The sequence below is a fragment of the Rhinoraja longicauda genome, chromosome 8 (assembly GCF_053455715.1).
Source record: "Rhinoraja longicauda isolate Sanriku21f chromosome 8, sRhiLon1.1, whole genome shotgun sequence".
NCBI classification, from domain to species: Eukaryota; Metazoa; Chordata; class Chondrichthyes; order Rajiformes; family Arhynchobatidae; genus Rhinoraja; species Rhinoraja longicauda.
The window spans coordinates 41,861,279-41,889,198 of NC_135960.1; the positions used below are offsets into that span (position 1 = coordinate 41,861,279).

Consider the following 27,920-nt stretch of genomic DNA (forward strand, 5'->3'; position numbering starts at 1 on the left):
CAAACATGACTTGCTAATTTATGGCTTCACAGGCATTTTTAATTGCTCAGGTGTGTTTAATTGCCTCCTTAATACAGGTGTAAGAGAACGCTCAGCACCTAGTCGTTCCTCCAGTTTTTCCATCACCGTTGGAAACTTTTATTGCTGTTTATCAACATGAGGACCAAAGTTGTGCCAATGAAATTTGCCTTTACTTACAAAGATACAATGCATTGTAATGTAAGTTTTTCTTATGTGGCGCGCGTCGTGGTGTCCACTCGGATGGATGCAGTATTCTACTACATGATCAGGTGAATGAAGTGAAAATGGTGTTTGTGATTTTATTGTTCCATGTGGTATTCATAAACATAAAAAGGAATAAGAAATACGTGCACTTACTGTGAGTTACTCCAGCATTTTGTGAATAAATCGATTTGTACCAGCATCTGCAGTTATTTACTTATACCACTTACTGTGCCAACCAGGTCACTGGTGGACACCATGCGACAACCGTTACACAAAATGTATTCTGATGTCATTTTCGGAAACTTGCTCTCAATATGTTATCTTTTCTTATATTTTTTGTTGATACTATGCGAGTCATGAACCCAATAAAGTGCTTGTCAACCTTTTTGAAGGAATTTGAAATTTGACCCCGTATGTCACATTATTGTGTGCCAGTATTGTAAAAATACACATATATATTCACAAGATCAGTTTTAGTAATATATAGATAATAATACATAGATTAAAAGTATGGTGGTTGAGAGGAAATAAAACATTATTAATAGGAAACCTGGCCTGAAATACAAAATGACCGTTAAGGTTTTACGGAAAGAAAATCAACAGACTTTCAACAGAAAATACATTTTCACCGTGTGTTTAAAAAAGATTTAACATTTTCAGAGTTTATTAGAGCTACAGAGTGCAAAAATAATTTTGTGATTTGAATTCACTCGTCCTTCACTTTCTTTTTCTTTTTCTTCTTCTTTTCTGGAGTCTGAAAAACAAAAGGGAAATCAAAACAATATCTGCCTTATATACTCACCACAAGGGATGCAACCAAGACAGAGGTCCCAAAGATATAAACATCAGAGAGGGAAGAGCAAAATATCTTGGGTCTCTTCCGAAAGCTAACTTCAGAATTCTTTACACTTCACGGGTCACCAATACTGTCTCTGCGACACACATTTGAGTACACCACATACAAAGCCTATTCTCATCTCATGAGCATGATAGTTTCAGACTGTCATCAAAGCAGAGACCATTGCAACTCTATTCAATTACACCAAGGCCACCAACTGTGTCCCAGCCAACAAAATATTGCTTCAGTCTCTGAAAGTTTATACCTCAGTAAACTACTATTAGAACCAGAGGATCCGATGAAGAACATATGATTGCAACTGCAAATGCACTATTTCAGGTGCAAAACAATAAGTGAGATTATTGTGCAAGGCAAATTGATTTTCTGCAATAAAACTTACAAACGCAGTCATTAATTGATACAAGAATAGCAGTTTCTTTTCAGGGAGAACCAAAAGCTCCAGGTTGTCCTCCTGGAAAATATGATGGCAACAGTGATCCACCGAGATATGGGACTGGCACTGAATTTTCATAGTAATTTCTGGAATTTACAGCACTGGTGTCAGCCAATTAGCTATCATGCTCACTCAAGCTGCATGGTTAATCCACCCTTTTGGCCAGGCAGGTTAGAGGTATTCAAGTTATTATCCAGATACATTTTAACATGGTCAGTGTTTTTGTCACTATCCAACTTTAAGGTTCAAAAATGAACAAACTAAATATCCTCCACACTTCAAATAGATTCTGCTCTTTTAGTTCTGCTCCCTAATTCCTGCTCTTTTAGTCACTTAAACAGAGTTCCTGCTCATCATTCACTGGCATATCAAAGGCAAACACATAACAATGGGTTGATTAATTGGTCATGTGAACCATGTCCTCAATGGAAAGGATGTGTACACTAATATTAACCAAAGTGGGGTATGTTCGCTGACATTCATCCAACTTGTCTTTTCCTAGTAACTGTCATAAAGAGGAACGAGGGAACGGCACAGAGTTTCACCATGTTTATGATTGTTTTTATGATGGCTGTGCAATCAGGTTATCTATTAGAACAAATGTTTACAGAGAACCTTTAACACAACATAAGAAAATAACAGAAGGTTGCCATTTGACAATCATACTTGATCTACCCTGGACCTCCTTCCACAGTGTCAGTTCTCCATAGCACTCAATTCACTGGCCCTCTAAGAATTTATCTAGCTCCAAATTAAAAACATCTCATGTTCTAGCCTCCATGATGTTAGGGGGTGTAGAATTGCAAATATTCATCACATCTGCTTTTACCCTGGCAATGTGAAACAGACATCTACCACTCTTGAAAAAAAGCATGCATCGCAGAACTCCTTTAAACTTTCCTTCTCAGCCTCTTGTATTTGACGTTTCCACCCCGAGACTTTCTGTCTATCTATCGCTCTCAATTTTTTTAAATCTATCAGGTCGTTCTCAGCCTCCACCTCTCCAGACAAAACAATCCAATTTTGTCCCACCATTCTGTCCAACCTGTTACAGCTAATACAGGCAACACTCTTGTGAACCTCTCCAAAGCCCCCACATCCTTCCTGCAACATAGCGACCAGAACTGCACACAATACTCCAAATGTAGCCTAACCCAAGTTTTATACAGAAGCATTATCACTTCCTAATTTTTATATTCAAATAGGCAAGCATTGCCACATGCCTTCTTTATCACACTATCCACTTGTGTTGCAACTTTCATGGATTGCACCTCAGGTTCCCTCTGTACATCCAATACTCCTAAGGGTCCTGACATTTGAGGTATACTTTCCTGTTGATTTGACATCCCAAAATCTGTCACCCCATATGCAAATCATTTATACGTAGATCACAATTACGTCCCAGCGCTGATCCTTGCAGGACACTTATGACACGAAGACTGGTGGTGTAGAAGACATTGTTTACAATGTGATATTAATCAACTGGGTCAATGAGTTGAGGAATTTAAACAGGAGCTTAAAATCACATAAATACCAAGAGTGACATTTTGGAAGAACTAACCAGAGACCAAAAGATGCAGGTACATATTTCTATGAAGGTGGTGTCAAAAGTGTTATATCTGTGCAATGTGCTGATAAAGCCACATTTGGCATACTGCGTGCAGTTTGGTGGCCCTGCTTTCGGAAGAATGCCATTAAACTGGAAACAGTGCAAAAAAGTTGAAGAGGATGTTACTGAGCCTGGAGAGTTTGAGATGCAACGCAAGGTTAAATAAAATGTGTATTTTTCCCCAAGACACAGGAAGCTGAAGGATCTTATAGAAGTACAAAATCACATGAACAGCATCTTTTCCTCATAGTCGGGGTTCCAAAAACTAAAGGCCACAGGTTTAAGGTGAAAGATTTTAAAAGGGACCTGAGGGGCAAAGTTTTCTAGAGGGTGGTGCCTAAATGGATAGAGCTGCCAGAGGAAATAGTAGAGGTGGGTACCATTACGACATTTATAAAGACACTGAAGACACGTTATAGATAGGAAAGGTTTTCAATGGCATGGGTTAGGCACATGATATTGGAACTAGGTTTGTTAAGTAACTTGACCAGCATGGACAAGGGAATATTTCTGTACTATATAGCTCTACGACACCACCAATCAGATCTCCAGGCTGAAAAATACTCCTCTACTATTCTCCTTTGTCTTCTATCATCAAAACAATTTAAGTTCCCATTCACCAACTCATAGTGGATTCCATGTGACTTAATCTTCTGGAACCATTTACAACGAGGGACATTGTCTAATACTTTACTAAAATCAATGTTGATAACATCCACTTCCCTACCTTCATCAATCATCTTCAACCCTCCTCAAAAAACAAGGAAGATTTGGAGAAAGGATCTAAACCACACAAAGTCATGATTACTATCTCTAATGATTTAATGCTTTTCCAAGTGGAATAAATCCTCTCCATGAATCAAGAGAGTAGGTAGGGAAAGGATGCCTGTTCAAGGACAGAGAAGGGAATTTCCCAACTGCTGAGGCAAGGTTCACCCGCCCATATTTTCCTGGTTGTCCTAGTCATAAACCAAGGGACAACATTAGCTATTCTTCAGTCTTCTGGGACAACTCACTTTACCAGAGAGATACAAAGGACCCAGCAATCTCCTCCCTTGCTTCCCTCAGTATTCTGGCCCAGATACCATCTGGCTGTGGGGACAACTGTCTTAAATGCTTTTCAAACATTTTCAAGGACTAAAATCCAGCAAACATTGATGTTTTTTTCCGGTTTTTCTCCGTATAGGTAAGAAAATAGTTTTCAAAACTGTTAATTTGGTGTATATATGGTTATTTAGTCAAAACTACGACGATTTTGTAGTTTTTTTTTGTTTATGTGGCGAGTCCCCCTCAACTCTCCCCGACTCTTTAACGTCCCGGAGCCGTGGAACCGCGGCGGCGGCTGCGGGGAACGGGGCCAGAAGCTGCCGGCGAAGGTTCACCGGAGAGCGGATCGCCACCGACCCAGAGCCGGGACAAGGCAAGAGATCGCAGCGCCCCCTCGCAAACAACAAACCCAACGTAACTTCCCTCCTCGCCGCCACCGCCCACCCCGGGAATGCGTGGCTTTTGAACAACAATTACAACACTTGTGTTTATTCTTATTTAGCTGCGCTAGAGGGAAACGGGGCCGGGGAAGAGAATGGAGGTGCGGCACGGGGAGAGAGCCAGCGGAGGGGGGGGGAGAGCAGCAGGTGAGAGCAGGAGCGCAGGGAGGGTGTCAGAGAGCCACTTGCAGGGGCTGCTCCCTCCCTTTCTTCCCCGGCTCTCTCGCTCTCTCCCCGTGCCGCACCTCCATTCTCTTCTCCGGCCCCGTTTCCCTCTAGCGCAGCGAAATAAGAATAAACACAAGTGTTGTAGTTGTTGTTAAGAAGCCCCGGGGTGAGCAGCTGCGGCGGCGAGGATGGAAAAATAGGCAACAAAGACCATCATGTCTAACAATGTTTCCCAACTTTTAATTAAAATATGCATTATAAATGATGAAAAAACAGCACATTTCTCTGCATGAATTGATACTTTTATCATAACAAATGAATTTAAGGACTTAAGGACCTATGATAAATCCAAGGACTTTAAAGGCCTTGAAAAACTGTTTCAAATTCCAGGACTTAAGTGCGAGCCCCATGTGTAAAAAAAAAAACTTGCCCCACATATGTCCTATTGAACCTTCCCCTCTGTTATACGAGAACAGTCTGTGACCCATAGAGCTGTGGCTATAGCGCTGTTAAAGCCCATTGCGCCGTAACTGGTAGCGCTATATTTAAAGTCCATAGCACTGCGGCCGGTTGTGCTATATTTCGAACCCACAGCGCTGCAGCCAACAGCTTGGATGCAGTCCCCTGTTTGAATTTGCAGTTATTTCAACAGCTAATTTCTTACCTGTATAAAGGCAGACGCCAGTAAGCCAGAAATTAGTTCATGTATGAGAGGGGTTCACCGACGGGCTGAGTCGCGATCAACGCCACGGACAGAGGTAGAGAGAGAGAGATGTGCTGCTGTAAACTGGCCCTCGCGCATACCAAGATATCTATTGTTTTGATAGTGACGATTTTAATACAAGTTTCAGATGAATCCCAAAATTCGTACCTCTGCAACAAAAGAAGTTGATGGTTCCTCCTCCTCCTCCTCCTCCTCCTCCTGTTTTACTGTTACTTCTTGCTTCTTTTCTTTCTTCTTTTTCTTCTTTGGGGGCTGTTCACCTTCTAAAACTTAAAAAGTAAAATATGACAATGTAATATCCATATCAGCAATGATTCAGAGATGTGTTCAATCAGTCCTGGCAAAAATAGGGATCATGTGAATGTTAGGAAGCAACCCACTGCCAATGTTTGCAGCATAAACTATCCACCTCCACAAGTAAATGAAGAATCAGGACAGTAGGCAAGGAGCCAAACCCAAAAATGACTGCACAAGGATTCTGCCAACTCTCCAGGTTCATTATTTCAGGATAGATCGTGGTAGGAAAGAGAGAACTGGAGTTTTAAGAGTATTTAACTTTCTGCAGTAAAGAATAATGAATGCGATCCTGATACCAAAAACATTCAAACCAGACAGATATTTACATCAGAACACAGGTCAACAAACTCATGGGTAAAATCAAATCCTTTACGTAAACTAACCTGTTTCAGATGGCTCTGAAAGCATTGTCTTTTTTGGGGATTTTATTTCCGCTTGTTCTTCCCCATCGTCTGTCTCTTCAATCTTCCGCTTCTTTGAGAGAGAAGGCAGAGTCGAGTCCCCAGATGGGTCATATGTTTTCACCTCACTGACCAGAAAAAATGTGAATTAGGATTTTATTTAATAACCAGTACAACACAAGGACAACCCCTTCAGCCCACAATGTTTGTGCTGAACACAATGCCATGACAAATTCTTATCTTCTCTCCTCATTCCGTCTCTCCCGAGATGCTGCCTGACCTGCTGAGTTACTCCAGCATTTTGTGAAGGGTCTCTACACGAAACGTCACCCATTCCTTCTCTCCCGAGATGCAGCCTGACCTGCTGAGTTACTCCAGCATTTTGTGAACAAATTCTTATCTGCCTGCACATAATACATACCCCTCCATTCCCTGCATAATCACACACCTATCCAAAGTCTCTTAAATGCCACTATCATATCTGCTTCAAACACCATCCCCAGCAGCGGGTTCCAGGCACCCACCACCCTCTGAGCAAAAAGCTTGCCCTTCACATCATATATAAATATATATATATATCTATATTATCTATATCTATCTATCTATCTATATACTATTAAAACTCAGATCTTGTTTGTATATATATATATTCCACTGATGTCGGCTGAATACGGCAATTCCGGCAAAACGGTGAACCGTAGCGCCACGATTTTTGTACCGCCTTAATCAGCACGCGGTTCGCTGCTGGAAAATGATATTTTTATTTAATTCGGACGCATATTTTTTAAGTTACAGAGGTTTAAAAGTGCTGCCCCCCCTCATTTATCGAAGTTTTGACAGAAGGGGGGCGCTGCGGTGCGGCAGTGCTCAGTACGCATGCGCGGAATCTCCTCACTCTGTACTCAGCACGCATGCGCGGCATCTCCTCACTTGCACCAAAACAATGGACGCCGTTAGCGGCGCCAGCCCGCGATCACCGGCTCACCTCTCCTCTCTCCCCTTGCTTCTCTCCTCTCTCCCACACCCGGGAGAACATCTCCCCGCTATCCCCCCCCCCCCCCCCCGGGCCTTTGAATGATGCGATCTCCCGAAGCCCCCCACCCCCACCGGACTTTTCACCCCCCCCCCCCGGGAGATTGTGTCTGGGGGAGAGAAAATGGGGGGGGGGCTGAGAATGGGGAATGGGACAACAGGGGTAGTGCGGAGGGGAATTGGTGGTGGGGGAAAGAGGGGTACTGGGAAAAGGGGAGGTCCATATCCCTCCCCTCTCCCCCATCCCTCCCTCCCCCCTCTCTCCCCCCCCCTCCCTCCCTCCACAAATACCACCCCATCTCTCATCACCCTCCCCCCCTCCCTCCATCCTCAACACATCCCTCCCTCCACCACTCCCTCCCCCTCGATCACTCCACACCTCCCTCCCCCAAACCTCACTCTCCCTCCCTCCCCCCTTCACTCCCTCACCCCCTCCCGGATACAATGGACGGGCCAAAGGGGAGAGTGTGGGGAGAGTAAGAGTGGGGATGGGGGACGAGAGATTGGGGGAGTGGGGAATGGGCCCAACGGGCCCACTTTGTCTAGTCTATATACTAAAACTCAGATCTTGTATATATTTTTAAATAATAATATATATATATAAATATATAAATCCGTATGTAATTCAAAATATCAATAGCGTCACAATTTTTGCACCATCTTCATCGGCACTCTTGCGGCGACTATTTCCAACTTTTATTTAAATTGGTCCTATATTTTTTAAGTTAGAGAGTTTTAAAAAAAACATTTTACATTTTAAAGTTAAAACATTTAATTTCTAACCGATTTCTTGAAGGGCTTCACCGTGCGCCTGTGAGATGAGCTCGGGCTCCCCCCCCCCCCGGAATTCAGCGTGTGACGTCACAATGGCCCACACGTCTTCAACAGATCAGCTCGCCCCCCTACCACCCCCCCCCCCCCCGGACCTTTAACTAATGCGCGCCCCCCCCCCCCGGATCTTTAACTAATGCCCCCCCAGATCTTTAACTGATGCTCTCTTCCCCTGGACCTTTAACTAATGCGCTGCTCCTCCACCCCCCCGACCTTTAACTGATGCGCTCCCCCCGGACCTTTAACTGATATGCAGCCAAAACGGTAAACCATAGCGCTACAATTTTAGCGCCACCTTAAATCCTGGCAACTGTTTATAACAAGTTTTATTTAAATTGGTCGTATATTTTTAAAGTTAGAGACATTTTTAAGTTTAAAAATCTCATTTCTTAACACATTTTTTCAAAGTGCTGTGTGTATGACGTCACCAGAGCTCGGCCTCTCTCCTCACTCGCACAAACAAGATGGACGCCGCCCACGGACCAGCTCTCCGCTCGGTCGTTCCCCGCAGTTCGCCAATGAACAGCGCCGATCACACGGCCCACAGGTAAGTGGCTTTTGCCGCCAATGGGTCGACGAATTGGTAGGCTTGCGTTGCCCACGGCCCCCGCACACGATCCTGTGGGACGCTCCCCGCTGGCAAACGGATCAGTAGGATTGATGGACCCGAGCCCCGGGGATGGCCGACAGATCCCCAACTGGTCCGCTCTTCCGCAGTTGGGGCCCGTTGAGGTTAAGAGGGGATGGGAGGAAGGGCAGGAGGGCAGTGGACGGGGAGAGGAGTGGGGAGGATGGGAAGTGCATGGGGGAGTGGGGAGAGGAGGGAGTGAGCACATAGAGGGGAGGGAAGTGGGGGTAGGGGAGGGGAGTAGGGGTGGTACACCGATGCAGGAGGGACTTTGGGTGCACGGCTCGCTCTGGCTGCCCGGGTCCAAGGTGAGTGGCACCCTCTCCATTTCCTTGTCCCCCCTCGCCCGCCCACAGCCCGGACTTCGTCAGTTGGAGAGGGTTGCTGGGCCCGCAGCATCAGTTGGGAGGTTTGCCCCAGGAGAGATATGGACCCAACGTGTCCACTTGGTCTAGTCTCCTTTAAACTTTGCCCCACTCATCTTAAATCTATGCACTCTACCTGTAGCTAATGCTCCCTCATCCAGAAATCATTCTGGTAAACCATTTCTGCATCCTCTTCAAAACCTCCACATCCTTCCTGTAAATAGGGCAATGAAAGGGAGCTTACATACAGATTGGAAGAATATGTGAGAACCCATCCTTGGGCTTTCTAATCTCCAGGAGCCCATAACTTCCAATCTATGGTCCCCACCAAACTGATGCACGGTAAAACTCCATTTATCCCTCGGGTCCTTTTTAATACCGGACTAGCAGATCCCCTGGACTATCGGATGTATTACCCCAAAATCCTTCATTGTTTTGGACATATTATATTTTGGTATAAATTATCCAGTGGAAAGGTGGCCTGGGAAACATAATCCACTGAGTTTCAGTCTGGCAAACAACCTGACGTCTCCAACCTCCATGTTCTCAACCCTGGCTCCAGCTACAAACCAGGCCAACCCCATGTGCACAGAGAATAGTAAGCTCTCGGATAAGGAAGCTGAATACACTAGTGAACAAATCTAATGCCGAGCTATTGGGATTTCTCAGCAGACACTGGAGTTTCACTGTAATTAAAAAAAGGAACATATTACATTCACAAAACAAGAAACTAAATTTAGAACACAAACCTCTTATGCTGATATTTGTCAGATTTTGCTCGAGCCTTTCCTGTTCCACTTATCTTTCTCATCTACCAAACAAAAGCCAAAATGACCATGCAAACGTCAATCATGAGCCTGAAACTAGGTATTCACATACTGATTAAAATACTTGCTGTGCCAGGCATCATTGACCTGAGCCTTTTAATCATGTACTTACCCCTTTTTCTTCTAAGTGCCGTATCCTGATCTCCAGCTTGGCTCTGTTCTCAATACCCATTTCCACATTTGTATCCTCACCTAGAGCATCATAACGGATGGCCAGGGATGTCTTGGCTGCCAACATCCTGGAAATCTATTGAAGAGAAATCCAAGGTTAGCATTTGAACATTTGTGGTCTCCACTGGGATTTGTGGTTACCAATAGAGAAGAATTCAGATTTAATGTCATCCAGATTTTGAATAGCATCATTGCACAAGTCTGAGACTTCACGAGCAAATCTCAAAAGTATCAATCCCCCAAACCATCACATTTTCCGATACAAGTTTTAAATTCCACATTTCCACCCCTCAAGGCTCAGACATTCGTTGGCTCACATCCAAACCCCATCTAAGGCAGGGATAAGCCTTTCCTTATCAGACAAAATGTGTAGGAAGGAACTGCAGATGCTGGTTTAACTGAAGATAGACACAAAAAGTTGGAGCAACTTAGTGGGTCAGGCATCATCTCTGGAGAGAAGGAATAAGTAACGTTGCCTTAGTCTCGGCCCGAAACGTCACCCATTTCTTCTCTCCAGAGATGCTGCCTGTCCCATTGAGTTACTCTAGATTTTTGTGTCTATTTTCCTTATCAGATGTATAATTTAACTTTAGAACATAGGAATCAAGTGTCACAGCCCAGAGAATTCACCAGTTAATTGCTTCCTTGGAATCTTCTGAAATTCTATCAATTTTCCAGGCAATGCAAAGTTACCAAGAAACTTTTGTTCAACATTGTGAAAGATCTGTGCTATGGAACAATCAGATTGAGACTGTTCAATACTACTTTTAAAATGAAACATTAACCAAAATACTTTTAGACATTGATTGACCTAAAGCTTTACCAGACCAATAAAAATGTTATTCCCATAAAACAGAACTGGATACCTGAACATCCCTCCCAATTTGTCATCTCCTCTGAATAAACTTTATATAGTTAGGTAGTCATTATACCATAGGACAATGTGGTACATTACTTAAGGCAATCGCAAAATTACTCCAATAAAAAACATCCACACCACCCACTATTTTAGTCCCTACATTATTACACAAATGGTGCACTTTAGCGGGTAAATATATTCAAACTATAGGATGCACTGCAACAACAGCAACAATATCAACACACATTCTCCATGCGTGACAGCACCCTGAATTAGGCACTTTACGATCCTTTATCATCAACATCGGAAGATCTCAAAGAGTCAGCCCTCACCACTAATCTTGGGTGCCTGGGGTCTCTGTCCCCAGAAGCTTCTAGATCATTCATATGAATTACTTCGTTCCAGCATAGGTGTTGAACGTATAGAGGTGACTTGGCAGCTACAAAATGCTCCCATTGTAGGATTGTAATTCTACAAAGTTACTTGTCTAGATGCAAAATGTTACAAACTCAGTAGATAATTATTGCCATCGAAAATGTAGTTATCATTCATTGCTGTCTTTGTGTTTAGAACATGGGAGTTATGGAGGGAATGGCCTGCAGAAAGCAGAAAGGGGTGGAGATGGGAAGATGTGGCCAGTAGTGGGATCCTGTTGGAGGTGGCAGAAATGTTGGATAATTTGTTGTATGTGAGTGACGGCTGATGGGGTGGAAGGTGAGGACAAGGGGGATTCTATCCTTGTAACGAATAGGGGGAGTGGGAGCAAGAGCGGAGCTGCGGGATATTGAGGAGACCTTAGTGAGAGCCTCATCTATAATGGAAGAAGGGAATCCCTGTTTCCTAAAGAATGAGAACATCTCTGATCCCTAGTATGGAACACCTCATCCTGTGCGCTGATGCGGAGTAAACGGAGGAATTTGGAGTAGGGGATAGAGTTTTTACAGGAAACAGGGTGGGTCAAGATAGCTATGGAAGTCAGTAGGTTTGTAGTAGATGCTGGTCACTAGTCTGTCTCCTATGATGGAGATGGTGAGATCCAGAAACAGTAGGGAGATGTCAGAGATGGTCCAAGTATATTTAAGAGCAGGATGGAAATTAGTGATGAAATTGATAAACTCAGTGAGTCCTGCATAGGTACAAGAGGTAGCACCAATGCAGTCATCCATGTAGCGGAGGTAGAGTTCGGGGATAGGGCCAGTGTACGCCTGGAACAGGAATGGTTCAACGCACCCTACAAAGAGGCAGGCATAGCTAGGGCCCATAGCTACGCCTTGGATTTGGAGAAAGTGGGAGGAGACAAAGGAGAAGTTGCTGTGGGTAGCAACCAGCTCAGCTCGACAGAGAGTATTGGTAGATGGTATTTGGCTGGTTCTGCAGTCGAGGAAGAAACGGAGGGCTTTAAGACCCTCCTGGTGGGGGATGGAGTGTATCTGCCATAGAATATTTGATGCTGATTGTGGGCCAGAGGGGAATTATTTGATTTTTCACCAAGAGCTTTCACGTTAATGAGCACCAAAAAAATTACAAATAAACTACAACTTTACATACCCTTACTGCACATGTTTCTGTCCTTACCTTGCCTTTGTTCTTTGGCGTGGTCAGCCCCACTAATGATGCATGGTAGATAAGACCATATTTTGGAGTGTCTCTTCTTGTCTTTAATGCTCTGAACAATGCCTTTTCTGCACCCAGAATTTGCACAGTGGATGCAGGATGTTTTGCTAGGTTCAACAAAGAACCTTCAAAAAGAATATAAGCACACTGTAAGACCACATATCTCACACCGTTACAATGTAGATATGGAGAAAGGTGATCAGTAATTAACATCACACTAATAAAACAATTATCTCTAACAATCATTGCCAATAAAGGAGAGAGAAAATACCCATATCAAGAAAAAATTATAAGATAAACTCCTGAAAGCTTAACTTTAGCTTATGATTGATAACTATCGCATACTTCAGCACTGTACAAGATCATATGCCTGTTACAGCTGATTCCTTTGCTAATCATTGCAGAGAATAATCATTTTCCTCAACATTCAAGTGTGGATTGCAAAATAGTAGGTAGCTTGTACAGGATAGTTCCAATAAACAACACCTTGGGTAAAAACAGTGCAAATCCCACATGAAAACCTCAGTGTGTGTGGAATTCTCGTGACCGTGTGAGTTTCTTCTGAGCACTCCTGTTTCTTCCCACATCCCAAAGACACGTGGGTCTGTAGGTTAGTTAGTCTCTATAAATTGCCCTTAATGTGTGGATACGAAAGTGGGATAATATAGAACTAATGTGAATGGGCGATCGATTGTCAGCATGGACTCAGTGGGCAGTAGGGCCTATTTCATTGCTGCATCTCTAAACCAAACTAAAAAAATCCTTGCATAACTATGTTGCCGTTCTGGACTGGATTTCCAAAAGGATTTTGCAACCGTGCTCAGCCTGGGTATTTGCATTTGAGGATTTACAGGACAAGGACTACCCCTTTTACCTTTTCAGCAGGCTACTTGTCTAAGAATTATGCAAGAATGGTATTAGTTACAAATTATAAAAAGGAACTTACTATAGAAAATAACGAGAATACCTCACTTACCTCAAGTCCCCCTTTTTGAGGTCACCTCAAATCATGCAACAGACAGGAATTGTTTCTACTGTTGTAGGCATTGCATTGTTGGACCTTAATTTGCAAGCAGAACCCCTCAAAATGCACATAACATTTAAGCATCTGTGGCAACTACTCACCAGCATGTGCAATTAGCCTGGCTCCAACCAGTTCTCCAACCATTATTGTCAAGTTGGGAGCTATGGCCATCATTCTGTTTTTCAAGTAGTCATAGAGTTGGGTGCGGTATTCTGAGATCTGCACTACCTTGAGGGACAGGATAAGTATGATTGATAATCTCTTCCGGAAGCCATGCGCAAAGAAATCTGTTCTAACACACAGCAATAAGAATCTTTTCTGAGGTATCACAAAATGCTGGAGTAACTCAGCAGGTCAGGCAGCATCTCAGGAGAGAAGGAATGGATGACATTTCGGGTCGAGACCCATCTTCAGACCCTTGTGATACCTTCGATTTGTACCAGCATCTGCAGTTATTTTCCTACTAAGAATCTTTTCTGAAATAAATTAAAGGACATTGCAGTGCAGTGCCATGCCAATCAAGCAGGTTGTTTTTCTCAGGGTGGTGTCAAGCTGTGAATGTTGTTGATGCACTCAACCACCAAGTGGTGTCCTGTGGAGTTAATGTGATAGGAAATAGTGGTTTGAAAAAGAGAGGCAGAGTTTGGAGATATTGGCCATCCAAATTTTAAGCTATTTTGTACTTCACTTGCATCAATGTCTTTGGTACTGACATGGGCATGCCTTTATGGCTGACCTATTAATCCAGCACTGAAAGTCTCAGATGAGGTAGTGACTAAAAACCCCTCAGCTTTTAAATCAGGAAGAGTGACAAAGTCATCATCATCACTGCTATCAGTGCTGGACCGATACTAGCTACCTGCCTATGAGGAAGGAAATACATTAAGATCATATTTCACACAGGATAATCACAGCAGTGATCAGAATCCAGACTCAAGAGATTATCTTGCCCACTGCAGGAGCGAGGAGGAGTTACCTTCAGCCCATGGCAAATGGGGAGATTGCATTGAAAATTTACCCTGAATCAGTTTTATTCTTCTCATCTAAAAAAATAGATTAATTGAATAAATCCAATTTAAAAACATTCAAAACCAAAGTAACAGATTATATGCAGACCTGATCACAAAGATGTATAATGTGTTCAATGTCTTCGTCCGACACTTCTGTTCCCATTGATATTTCAGCTGCAATCTTCACGGCACTTTCCACCTCCTCTGGTACAATGTCCGATAGGTCTGTGGTGGCAGTATTTATTCTGTGACCTGTGGAGTTATAAGCAATTCAATACTGAAAATACATTCAAACATTCACAAAAGCAATCTTCAAAAAAATTAATGAATGAATTGACAAATAACAGGTTTGATTCATGGTTCCTCCCAAGTTAGATTAGGCAAAAGTTGGGGCAACATCGCAGCCAATATTTGGTTGAGATTCACAGGTGTATACCTGAAGCAAGATTGCACTGTTATCACTTGCAACATTGTCTGTAACAGTTGAACACTACAGCAACTGCCATATCATAAGTGACAAGATGAGGAATGATTGCTTGGAAGATGGACAAGGATGATGCAAGATGATCTATTTTTAAAAACTTCAAAAACATGTACTACTCACAAAATGAGGACATTGCAGTACAATTTAGTGCATCGTCATTTGCTAGACTGCTGCAACACAACAGCCATGGAGCTCAGCTTGTGCAGAGGTATAATATAATACTAAACAGTAGAATGCAGGATTACATCTCAAATTCCCAATTTCAATTAATCAAAAAAGCCAACACTTAGTTTAGTCATCCAATTTTTTGACATGTTGCAGAGAGAAAAAAAAACGTACCCAATTTCTGAACACACTTGCAGTATGCCAAGTTATCAGTGACAGCTTTTCCAAGTTCGGGGAAATGCCAGCCGTACCATTCTCTGCAGCGCATGATATAATTGTTCAGCTCCTTGTCCAAATCATCCAGTAAAGCTATAGTCAAAAAAGAAGTTTGGTGAGAAATCCCAAGAACAGCTTCCTGGAATTGAGACATTCAATTATACTCTCCTTAAATGTATTCAGTAAAATAATCAGTTTAGGTTTCCAACAATTGAAACAAAATACATTATACGAGTACTACCAATGCAAACATTTCATACAGTACTGCTAATTCTTTTCAGCTTCTTTCAACTTACAGATTGCTTGGACAATCATCGTATCCACCTTGTCAGGGCTGAACTTCAGCTTGTAACGGGATAGACTATAATGAAACAGCAAGTGCGCACATTAACATTACATTTTCATTTGAATCAGTTGCAGTTGCATATATGAAGTACATAAATTATGCACAGTATTAACACTACCATGTTTAATGCAGGTTACACAATACCAGATAATAAAAGATTCAGAAATAAGATGCAGCATGATTCACCACTCTTACAAACAGCCCCTAACTAGTGACATACAACCATGGTCCTGTTCAACAATCACTGGACAAAGACCAGAGGAGAAAATATATCTATTTTGACAGAGAGAAGCTATACACACCTGTGTGCAAGACCAAGAGACATGGCGCTTATCTCACGAGGTGGTAAGCCAGTGATCAATCCATTCATCTGAGTCCGGATTCCTCTCATCAATTCTGCAACAGTAGCATTGTGAATGCAACTCAGATTAAGTTTGTCCTGCAAAAAAAAAAAAAAGTGTTTTTCTCTTCTCCTTTCAAACACCATGTTGCTCAAACTCCCACATTTATTTATTCATGGCAGCAACTTCATACAAGAAATATACATGAAGTATGACATCAAAATATACTCTGAATGCTGCAATGTCCGGATGCAAAGTGCAATCAAGTTATGCAGTACCTAGTTAGTTGCTCAATTTTCTCTTCGTCACTTAACACTTGTTAACAGTTGTTAATATTTGTGCCAGTAATACAAATTAAATGAAAAAAACAAGGATGTAGCATATAAAGTTATCAAGTAATAGTAATCTTAGGCCAGCCATGTTAAAACAATGCACAAAATCATAAAACACCCAGAAACATCATTTCCAGGTAACCTGTTGGAGGAAGATTTGTACAGATTAACCACCATGAGCTTTACAAGACTAGCAACATTCAAATTGATCAATTAATTGGAAAGTACTGCATGGAAACAGGCCCTTCAGTCCAAGCCACCATTGATCACTTCTGCACACCAGTTCTGTTATCCCACTTTGGCTTGAACCAAAATCCCAAAACCAGCCTTTGGCAAAATAAGTGAGAAAAGAAAACAAATACAGGGCCAATGAAGTCTTGAGAAAAAAATCAAAACAACTACATCGAAGAAATGCATTGAAAACCTTATCCATTTGTCCTTGCACACATGCTTCGGCTTTTTCCTTAGTTTTCAGAGATCTGTTCAATGCTCCGATGACAATGATTGTGAACTATCCAACTTCAGATGAGCAATTTGGAGTTTGTATTTCAACTGTTTCCATATTTGGTATCAATGAATAAAAGGCAGCACTCATCCAACTCCAAGATGAGAGGAAAAGATAGTTACTTTGAGTTTGTGTAAGAAAATAACAGCAGATGCTGGTACAAATCGAAGGTATTTATTCACAAAATGCTGGAGTAACTCAGCAGGTCAGGCAGCATCTCAGGAGAGAAGATGCTGCCTGACCTGCTGAGTTACTCCAGCATTTTGTGAATAAATACTTTGGGTTTGCTAGCTTTAACATGTTATAAAACTGAAACAGAAGACTAGAGCTTCCATACTTTGATGACACCCCCAAGCTTGGCATCTGCAACAGCGAGCTGCTCATGAGCTTCCTTTGCAGCAATCTTCTTCAGTACTTTCTTTAAGCTTTTACCAAGCTTGCCTTCCACCAGGGCAGTAGCAGCTAAAAGAAAGGAAGTCATGATTAAAGAATTGCCAAGAAAATCACAGGCGCAATAAACATTTTTTTTTAAATTCAGAAGAGACAGAATAATTGACCCTTGCCCACATTTTTCAGTCTCCTCAATTTGGTCTCCCTTATTTCTCCAATTCCATCTTTTATGAAGTATTCAATATCCCCCTTACTCCAAAGGAATGTTTACTAGCACCTTAACCCCTTGAACTGTTATGGTTCTTTCAAACACAATCTACAGGCTCATGAAAGCCAATTAAGGCGTAACCCTCACATCAACATTGAACAACCAACTCCTCCACCCATTGAACTTCCTGCTTAATTGCTCAATACTGATATTGCACAAACACATGCAGGTCATCATGGAGGTTTGGATCTCATGACAGCCATTTCCTTATTTCTGGAGACTTGGGCCGTTATTACAATCAAAGGCTCGATGGTTGGCCGGTTGCATCCGAGTTTTGCTTCATTCCCAGTGGGGACATTTAGAATTGAGACCTTAAACTATAGGTATCACAACTTAATTCAAATTGACACATCAAACTCATACACATTGCAATTGAGTACTTTTAGATAAAAATAGATCACGTCCCATACCTGCAAGAGCTTGTGTGGTATCTTGAAATTTTTCAAAATGTTTTAGCTTCACGCTGCAGGTAAAAAGATGAATATATGAAATGCTATATCATCTCTACTGGGGATAACAGGATGAATCAAGATAGTGTGTTACTCTTAGGACACTCCACCAATCAAGATAAAAACTATGGGAACCAAGGGGGGGGGGGGGGTAGAGAATTACAGCCCATTTTCTAATGGTGGAAAGCAAAGGTGATTCTGTAAATGGGATGCGGTTGCATGTACAGTCCCTGGAGGCCCAATACAGAATCCCTCACTGTTTGCAAAATGTATTAAAAATAGAGAAGTAAATGAAGGATGTGATAACGGCATAATGCGATACTGAAGTTCCTTGAATAGCCATGGCATAATCATGCTCGAACTGTAGGCAACATTAGTCAGTGATGTGTGCAGTTCTGGACACTACTACTTCTTTTAATTACTTCCTATCATCTTCTCTGCTGATGAATCAATGCTTCATGTTGACTAAATTTAGAAATAGCAATGAAAGTATCAAGACAACAGAAGACTCTGGGTGGGTACTTAATAGTCCATCACCATTTGGACGTATAGAGCATTATTATTATAAAACATGGACATGGCCAGGGGACAGAATGAATCAGAAAGTTTGATAGATAGAACTGTTTCCATGAGATCTCATGGACTAGCAGAAACTGCAAAGTAAAAATGACCAAACACAGCCTTCTCTCTTCAAGTCAGGGATGAACTTTGATTCAATGACACCAAAAGGATTGTAGGAGCCATTTTGCGTCCGTCCGTCTATCTAGTGTAGGAAGAACTTCTTCAGTCTGAAGAAGGGTCTCGACCCGAAACGTCACCCATTCCCTCTCCTAGATGCTGCCTGCTGAGTTAGTCCAGCATTTTGTGATTGACATCCATCCATCCAACTAAAACTCTCGGTTTGTTTGTGTGTATGTGTCCACCATAACCTTTGTGGTACGCACAGCCAAAACGGTACACCGTAGCGCCACAATTTTTGGCCCGCGTTAATCACCATTATCCTGGGCAAAATGTGTAACAACTCTCATTCAAATTGAAGCTACATTTTTAAAGTTAGAGAGATTTTAAAGTTAAAAAATTTCCTTTCTAACCCATTTCTTGAAGGTCATCAGCGTGTGACGTCAAAATGGGACCCGCACGTCTTCAAGAGATGAGCTCGCTGTCGCCCCACCCAAAGAACTTCAACTAATGCGCCCCCCCACTCCCTGGGAGGACCGCCAGGGAGTCCGTCCCGGCATGCCTCGCGCCTGACATTCCTCAGATCGGGCAGCACTGACGCATTTTTTGATAATGGAAGTTCGTCTACCTTCTGCACCGAAAGCCTGGTAAGAAGGCTGAAGATTTCAGGACCAAAGAAGTGGATTCTCCTGCGTACCATAAATCAAGTGGTCTGTCACCAGTCATATTATTTCAGGTTTGGAAATATCTGGTCTGGACAACAATGATTTTGTTCAACTATCCGATGTGTTCACCAATAAGACCATTCCTGTTTCACAATCAAACATTCACAGACAAGAAGATCTGAAGCAATGGCCTTATTTGAAGGATGTCAAGATTTCTGAAATGGACTCCGGCATTGACTTACTCATCCGAACTAATGCTTCTAAGGTATTGGAACGTTGGGAACTGGTCAACAGCCAACGAGATAGACCATACGCCATGAAAACCTTGTTGGGATGGGTTATTTATGGTCCTCCGAGAAAAGACCACGACAGCAGGGTTGTAAGTGGCTCTCCCGCTGCGGCTATCAATCGAATATCCATTGCAAACCTGGAAGAACCTCTGGTCAAACAATACAATCATGACTTCAATGAAGGATCCAGCAAGGAAAAGGAAGAAATGTCCAGGGAAAAGGTAAAGTTCATGGATATTATGAATTGTTCGGCAAGGACAGATGGACATCATTGTCTAGACTTGCCTTTCAAGCAGGAGAATACCACCAGCATGCCGAACAACTGCTGCATAGCAGCTTATCCAGAGCTTGAAACGCAAGTTTAAAAAGAATGAGAAGTTTTGTAATGAATATTCATCTTTCCTCACAGAAATGATTGATAATGGTTATGCTGAAAAGGTACCAGTGGACCAGCTGAATCGAACTGATGGAAAACTCTGGTACATCCCTCATCACAGGGTGTATCACTCAAAGAAAGGAAACATAACAGTGGTCTTTGACTGTGCAGCAGTCTTTAAGGGTACATCACGTAACTGCCAACTACTGCAGGGCCCAGACCTAACTAACTCACTTATAGAAGTTCTCATCAAATTCAGACAAGAGCCGGTTGCTTTGATGGTGGATATCAAAGCAATTTTCCACCAGGTCAAGGTATCAGAAAAGCATATTGACTATCTGCGAATTCTGTGGTGGCCCGACAGAGATGTGCAGCAAGATCTTGTTGAATACCGGATGAAGTTACCGTGTCGGAGTCACCAAGTTGTGCAAACTTTGCATTGAGAAAGATTGCTGAGGATAACGGAGCATACTTTTCGCAAGATGTGACAAACACAGTAAAGAACAACTTCTACGTGGATGATTGTTTAAAATCCATGCCTTTGGAACAGGAAGCAATTCAGATGGTAAAAAATCTGACTGAAATCTGGCAAATGGGATGATTGATGCTATCAAAATGGATCAGTAACAGCTGTGCTGTATTAACATCCATTCCTTAAGCAAGTAGAGCTAAAGAGATCAAGGAGTTGGACCAGGACAATCTGCCAATGGAAAGAGCACTTGGAATGCACTGGTGCGTTGAAACAGATGTGTTCAAGTTTAAAATTGCTGTACAGGAATGACCGTGCAACAGACGTGGCATCTTGTCTGTAGTCAGCTCTATCTACGATCCTTTAGGATTCTTGGCACAATTTACTTTGATTATGCAGGAACTCTGCAAGGAGAAACTTGATTGGGATGACGACAAACCCCAAACATTTTCTCGACGATGGACAGGATGGCTAACAGATCTCAACAGGATTGCAGAGTTTAAAGTGGGCTGAAGCCCACAAACTTTGGTCAAATCAGATATGCACAGCTACATTACTTCTCAGACGCAAACGAAAGTGGCTACGGTACTGTTTCATATCTAAGGCTAGAAAATGATAGCAAGGAAGTGCATATTGCATTTATAATGGGAAAGTCCAGAGTGGCGCCATTAAAACAGATGACAATTCCCAGGATGGAGCTTACAGTTGCAGTCTCAGCTGTCAGAGTTGACGGAATGCTGCGGAAAGGATCACAGCTTCAACTGGACAAATCCATCTTCTGGACCGATAGCACAACAGTGCTCAAGTACATCAACAATGAAACCAAACACTTTCAAACGCTTGTAGCAAACAGAATCCCCTTTGTGAGGGATGTTACTGATGTACAATGTTTTGGCGTACAGGTCGGCTCCAGACTAAGAGCAACATCTTGGAAAGATCGATAACCAAGATACGTCTGCTACTGGAAGTCGATACCTGATTACAGCAAAGACTGGTGGTTTTGAAGATTGAATAATTACTATAGTAGATTAGATGCCAATATATAGTGCATGCCTTTTTGATTATATACGAAGTTTCTATGGCTCTTTTTAATATGAGTAATTGTTGCGTAATACACTCATAACAATTAGGGGCCGGTGTGTACGAGCCATTTCGCGTTTATTCGTTAATTTTAGCATATTATATTACTTTGTATCCTGCTGTATTTTTGGACACTAAGAGGTTAATATCATGCTTACGTATACCACTGGGAGGCGCCATGGGCAGGACCAGATCGTTAGTATAACTTGCCTAACACTCACATAATGCTTGGTGTACTCGCCAAGCTGCCGACATTAAGGTCAGCAAGAAGAATCTTAATTACAGAAACCTGCTAAAATAATAAGATTTCAGTAGGTCATGTAGGAACAACAATAGGATATTAGATTTTTACCACAAGTTAACAAGTCATAAGTAAGTCAATATCAAGAGATATGTCAATATGGTTTATTGTAACTTCAAATAAACAACTAACTCCTGTGTCGTAGAGATCTTTCTGTTGTTATTTGCGTAAGGAAGGTTTCTGCTCCCGTTTCTGCATCACACGGTAAGCTTTTTGGGGCTTTATAAGGAAGACGAGAAGCTAGCTGGTACAAGGATATATACCAAGACATCTAAAAAAGTAATATTACAAGACCATTATGTGCAAAAACAGCAGAAAAACATGCAATGTACAAAACCAAGTTAGCTCGCAGATCTGCAGTCCTGACACAGCTCATTTTATTCTCAATATGAATGGTGGTGGTGCACTATTAAATAATTAATGTAACAGGACCCAAGAAAATTTTTAATTTACACTATGGTGGGGCCAATTATGCAAGTGCTAAGTACAAAGATGAAATATTGCAATTCTTCTTCTTGCGTTTGAAGCAGCAGAAGTTATGAAGCTGCTTCTGCTGTCTCTGTTTGTTGCAATTATATTGTCAGAAGTGCAAAGTGGACAATCCACCCTGACTTTCATTACCACAGACAAGTCTTCAAATAATTATATTCATTCCCCTTTAAATCAAGAAAGAGTTGAGTGCACTGGTTAAAGACATATCGTGGGGCCAGACAATATTCTGATTGCAGCACAGAAAGACCCGAAGACTCCAAAAATAGCTATGCCTCAAGTCAAGCCATTTCAGCTCAATTACAAAATTGCCATCAACCCAAAAATGTGGAAAGCTGTTCATAAAAAGGACAAAGCTCATTTTATTCTCAATCCAAGTACTGGAGGGTGTTAATGATGCTAACCAAACAGTAGTTATTTGCCAATAATCTGTTTATCAGGGCCAGGTTTATGTGGAGCTTACCACTCAGCTCCATACCTCATTGCCCAAAGACAAAGTGCAGAGGAGACTGTCTTTGACATCCATGCAGCACTTAAACATCAGCCATTGGACATCAAGGTTAATCAAATTGCACACAAATGAAGATGGATTCCCTAAACTGATGACATTTCAGGTTGGGAGGGAGAAGTCTCTCTGCAGATGCTTATTGAGCTCCTCCAGCATTTTGTTTTGTTTAAACTTCTAGCATCTGTAGTTCCCGAGTCACTATTCATACTAATATGATTTAGTTGACGTGACATGGTGAACCTCTGATTCAGAGACGGCCAGTTAAGCTTGCATTTGTGACTAATTTATTTTAAAATATTAGTTAGAACAAACATTATAGCTTAAAGTAGTTTAAATAACTTACAATTTATTTGCCTTTTCTGCTGTTTCAAACTCCCGCCATAAGTTATCCACTTCTCTGAGTTTATTCTCGTCCAGGACCTGTGGTTAGGAAAAAATAAATCCTTAGTTTAGAATGCTGTTGATCAGAACATTAAACTTCCCAAACATCTGCAGCAACGAGCAGACAAAATGCACATGAAGAGGTTCAATGTCAGAAGTGATATTCCCCAGGTTTAGAGAGCTATTGAGTGCAAACATGTGAGCCTAAAGAGCAGCGGAAGCAATAGATGAGGTTGGAGGAGGTGCAGGTGAACCTCTGTCTCACCTGGAAAGACTGTTTGGGTCCTTGGATGGAGTTGAGGGGGGAGGTAAAGGGACAGGTGTTGCATCTCGTGCGGTTGCAGGGGAAAGTGCCCGGGGATGGGCAACCTCATCTATTGCATCTGCTGCTCTAGATGTCAACTTATTTACGTTGGCGAAACCGATCGGTGATCGCTTCACTCAACACCTGCGCTTGGTCCGCGCTGGCCAAACTGATCTCCCGGTGGCCAAGCACTTCAACTCCTCTCCCACTCCCACCTTTCTGTCATGGGCCTCCTCCAGTGCCATAGTGAGGCCCACCGGAAATTGGAGGAACAGCACCTCATATTTCGCCTGGGCAGCTTGCAGCCCAGTGGTATGAACATCGACATCTCCAACTTTAGATAGTTCCTCTGTCCCTCTCTTCCCCTCCTCCTTCCCAGATCTCCCTCTACCTTCCTGTCTCCACCTATATCCTTCCTTTGTCCCGCCCCCCTGACATCAGTCTGAAGGGTCTCGACCCGAAACGTCACCCATTCCTTCTCTCCTGAGATGCTGCCTGACCTGCTGAGTTACTCCAGCATTTTGTGAATAAATACCTTTGATTTGTACCAGCATCTGCAGTTCTTTTCTTATACTAGCTAAAGTCATGGTCTCACTTAATCCAAGCAATTTACACTAAACAAACTGCTGGAGGAACTCAACAGGTTGGGCAGCATTTATGGAAGTGCACAGATGTTATCAGCTGGTAGAACCTATGCCCTCTACTCCACAGTGGATCCAAAATGCTGCCTGTCGATTTCACTGCACGGATGTGCTGCCTGACCCTTTGAATTCCCCCAGCAGTTTGTTTTATGCTCAAGATTTCACTTTTATACTGAGAAATAGAAGGATCGGGGTATCCTGGTAGATGACTGGCAAAGGGCAAGCAAGAATCAAGAGCATGCAATTAGGAGTACATAATTCTCAAAAACTGTAAATTTTCTCATATTAGGAACATAAGATTTAACACCCTAATCCTTGGAATCAGCTGCAGTCTAAAGGAGGAAGGGTGAACAGACTAAGTTTGTCTTGAGTTGAGAAGACTATTTCAAAAACACCAGGATCCTGCAGTCTTGACAAGGTGGACGTGAAGATGTTGTCCAACTTGAAACATCAGTCTGAAGGGTCTCGACCCGAAACGTCACTCATTCCTTCTCTCCTGAGATGCTGTCTGACCCGCTGAGTTACGCCAGCATTTTGCGTCTACCTTCGATTTAAACCAACATCTGCAATTTTTTTCCCTACACATCCTCCCACTTGAAACTAGTGTTTAAAAAGATGGAGTTGTATTTAAGGCAGTAAAGAGATTTTTTTCCATCTTTAGAACTCCCTTTTTCAAGGGAAGGTGGAAAAAATCTTTGAATACTTTCATTGCTGAGGTAAATAGATACATGATGAGAATCCATTTACCTCATCAATCAAAAGTTGCCAAGAGACACCAGGATGGTGCATTGTCCCCCAGGCTCCAGGGTAAAGGATGCCTGACAATGTCTAAGACAGCAGAACTTAGAGAGTATATTCCTGGGGGAGTGTCCAGTGAGGTTTTATGGATGGAACAGAAATAAGGTGATGATCAGTTTAATGGATTGTACTACAGGCCCTCTGACACTAGTCACCAGGAGTTGGAAGGGAAAATATGTAGAGAGATCTGATAGCTGCAAGAATAAGAGTTGTAAGAGGAGGATATATTAATACGGCATATTAATTTACTTAATATCAACTGCGACAGCCTCCATTAACTCTATGTGGATGACCCAGCGGAGAAGGGGCAAAACTCAGCCTCCTCTTGGGAAAGAAGGCAGGTAAGTGACTGGTGTGTTAATGGGGAGAACTTTGAGATTGTAAATCTACGAGTTTTTAAATAGTTATGGAAAAGATACAGTCTAGTCCTAAATTGGGACAATGCCAAATTTGATGGCAAAGGGATGTCTGGTAGTGGGAGGCTATGAAAAGTCAGATAGGGAGAGTTCAGATTCTACAAATATATTAAGAACAAAAGAGTATCTAGCGAGAAAAAAAAGGTCCTTTAAAAAATCAACAAGGTCATCTACATGTGAAACCAGAGAAAATGAGGGAGGTCCCAAATGAATGTTTCTCAACTGCCCGCAGATAATTATGTGGAAGCCAGGGAAGTTAATAACAAAGTATTGAAGAAGGTTCTCATCACATAATAAGTGTTACCTCTTAAAGGGAATAACATTTGACAAATCGCTGGGACCTGATTAAACGAATGGTGGGATACAAGTGAAGAAAATGCAGGCCAGAGATATTTGTATTATCGACAGCCTTTCCCTTTTATCCCCCCTCTTCCCCACGTTTTACATTTCATTCCTCTTTCCTTATTTTTAAACTCTTCTTTTCACCTCTAACCTTTTGTCACTTAATCCACCTATCTGCAACACAACCCTTCCTTCCTCACCTGTATTCACCCATGTGTTTGCACAAGATTCCAGCAAAACAGTGACCAGAGGCCTACGACTCCTCAATGAAACCGACCGAGATGGAAACGGACCCTGGCCGGCGCGGCAGAACAAATACTCAGCTCTCAGAAAGCCGCCCGTGAGTCGGGTCGGTGAAACGTTACCTTGAAGATGGCATAGCCGGCGGCCGTCTCGAACAGCACCAACATGGCGACACCGATCTCAACTCCGACACGAACCACGCGGCGCTCCGGAGAATGATCAATGTCCGCGCGGCCACATGGCACCAATGCGCGTGCGCGCACGTCGCGCCAGCGATGATACGGCTATTCATGCGCATGTAGTAGTAGCGCGCAGGACGAACAATTTGCAAGACCACGTGTAATGAGAAACTGCAGAGGCTGGTTTAAAGCGAATGTCGACACAAAAAGCTGGAGTAACTCAGCGGGACAGGCAGCATCTCTAGAGAGAAGGAATGGGTGACGTTTCGGGTCGAGACCCTTCTTCAGATTTGAAGAAGGGTCTTGACCAAACATAATAGAGCGGAGCAAGGTGGACCACTCCGTCGAAATCGCGTATACTGAAGTGTGACACAAAATGCTGGAGTAACTCAGCGGGTCAAGCAGCATCTCAGGAGAGAAGGAATGGTTGACGTCTCGGATCGAGACTCTTCTTCAGACCGAGTAGGAAAATAACTGCAGATGCTGCTACAAATCGAAGGTATTCACAAAATGCTGGAGTAGGGCGGCACGGTAGCGCAGCGGTAGAGTTGCTGCTTTACAGCGAATGCAGCGCCGGAGACTCAGGTTCGATCCTGACTACGGGTACTGCACTGTAAGGAGTTTGTACGTTCTCCCCGTGACCTGCGTGGGTTTTCTCCAAGATCTTCGGTTTCCTCCCACACTCCAAAGACGTACAGGTATGTAGGTTAATTGGCTGGGTAAATGTAAAAATTGACCCGAGTGGGTGTAGGATAGTGTTAATGTGCGGGGATCACTGGGCGGCACGGACTTGGTGGGCCGAAAAGGCCTGTTTCCGGCTGTATATATATGATATGATAACTCAGCGGATCAGGCAGCATCTAGGAGAGAGGGAATGGGTGACGTTTCGGGTCGAGACCCTTCTTCAGACTGATTCTTCAGTCTGATTCTTCAGTCTGAAGAAGGGTCGCGACCAGAAACGTCACCCATTCCCTCTCTCCTGGATGCTGCCTGACCCGCTGAGTTACTCCAGCATTTTGTGATGTCTCTTCTTCAGACTGATGTCAGGGAATGGGATGTAGGATGTAGTCAGAGACAGGAAGACAGTGGGAGAACTGGGGAGGTGAAAGAGAGGGTTAGAGGAACTATCCGAAGTTGGAGAAGTCAATGTTCATACCACTCGGGTGTGAACTGTCCAAGCGAAATACGCAACGGAGCGGAACGTCCGCCATTTTAGGAAGCAAAACACGCCATTCGTAATACCTCTCGCATCTTTGGTCTCGACCCGAAACGTCATCCATTCATTCCTTGCAAGACAACGAAATGCCGGAGTAACTCCGTGGGCACACCAAAGAAATGTCTCGACCCAAAAAGTCACCCATTCCTTCTCTCTAGAGATGTCGCCTGACCCGCTGAGTTACTCCAGTATTTTGTGTATCTTCGGTGTAAACCAGCACAGTTCCCTCCTCCACAAAGAAACAAACGTGCAGGTCGTGACATAAAATGTAGGAGTAACTCAGCGGGCCGGGCAGCATCTCTGGAGAACATGTACAGGCGACGTTTCTGCTCGGGACTCTTCTTCGCGACTCATCCGGACCCGAAAGTCACCTATCCATTTTGCACCCTTCCTTGGTAAATCAGCATGTGCGGTTCCTTGCTTCTGCATGCATCGTGCAATTTGTAACATGAATTAACATTTTAGCAACCGGATCATTAACTAC

The 27,920-nt window shown here is 42.9% G+C and overlaps 1 protein-coding gene and 1 non-coding gene across 3 annotated transcripts; both read right to left on the bottom strand.

Moving 5' to 3' along the window:
• Positions 1-27,594, bottom strand: nop58 (NOP58 ribonucleoprotein homolog (yeast)). 2 transcript variants are annotated; one of them, XM_078403712.1, is made up of 15 exons: positions 27,463-27,594; positions 23,260-23,336; positions 18,022-18,074; positions 17,291-17,415; positions 16,078-16,214; positions 15,726-15,790; positions 15,388-15,522; positions 14,671-14,816; positions 13,656-13,782; positions 12,492-12,655; positions 9,999-10,133; positions 9,809-9,870; positions 6,186-6,331; positions 5,653-5,774; positions 1-979 (listed from the first exon to the last, which is right to left on the bottom strand). In XM_078403712.1, exons 1-15 carry the CDS (start codon positions 27,469-27,471, stop codon positions 932-934), a joined length of 1,551 nt encoding a protein of 516 aa, XP_078259838.1. In that variant the 5' UTR covers positions 27,472-27,594; the 3' UTR covers positions 1-931. The 2 variants fall into 2 exon arrangements, with proteins under 2 accessions (XP_078259838.1, XP_078259837.1); XM_078403711.1 differs by lacking the exon at positions 27,463-27,594 and adding an exon at positions 26,164-26,291.
• LOC144596414 (small nucleolar RNA SNORD11B) lies at positions 14,306-14,391 on the bottom strand. The gene has a single exon (XR_013547607.1). It is a non-coding gene; the product is annotated as a small nucleolar RNA SNORD11B (small nucleolar RNA).
• Positions 27,595-27,920: the final 326 nt, after the last annotated feature.

Excerpts from the sequence above, each read along its gene's own strand:
- nop58 (XM_078403711.1), bottom strand. The coding sequence starts at position 26,208 with ATGTTGGTGCTGTTCGAGACGGCCGCCGGCTATGCCATCTTCAAG. Across the intron at positions 17,416-18,021 it reads TACCACACAAGCTCTTGCAG|CTGCTACTGCCCTGGTGGAA; the intron begins GTATGGGACGTG and ends CCTTTCTTTTAG. Across the intron at positions 16,215-17,290 it reads AGCTTGGGGGTGTCATCAAA|GACAAACTTAATCTGAGTTG; the intron begins GTATGGAAGCTC and ends TTTTTTTTGCAG.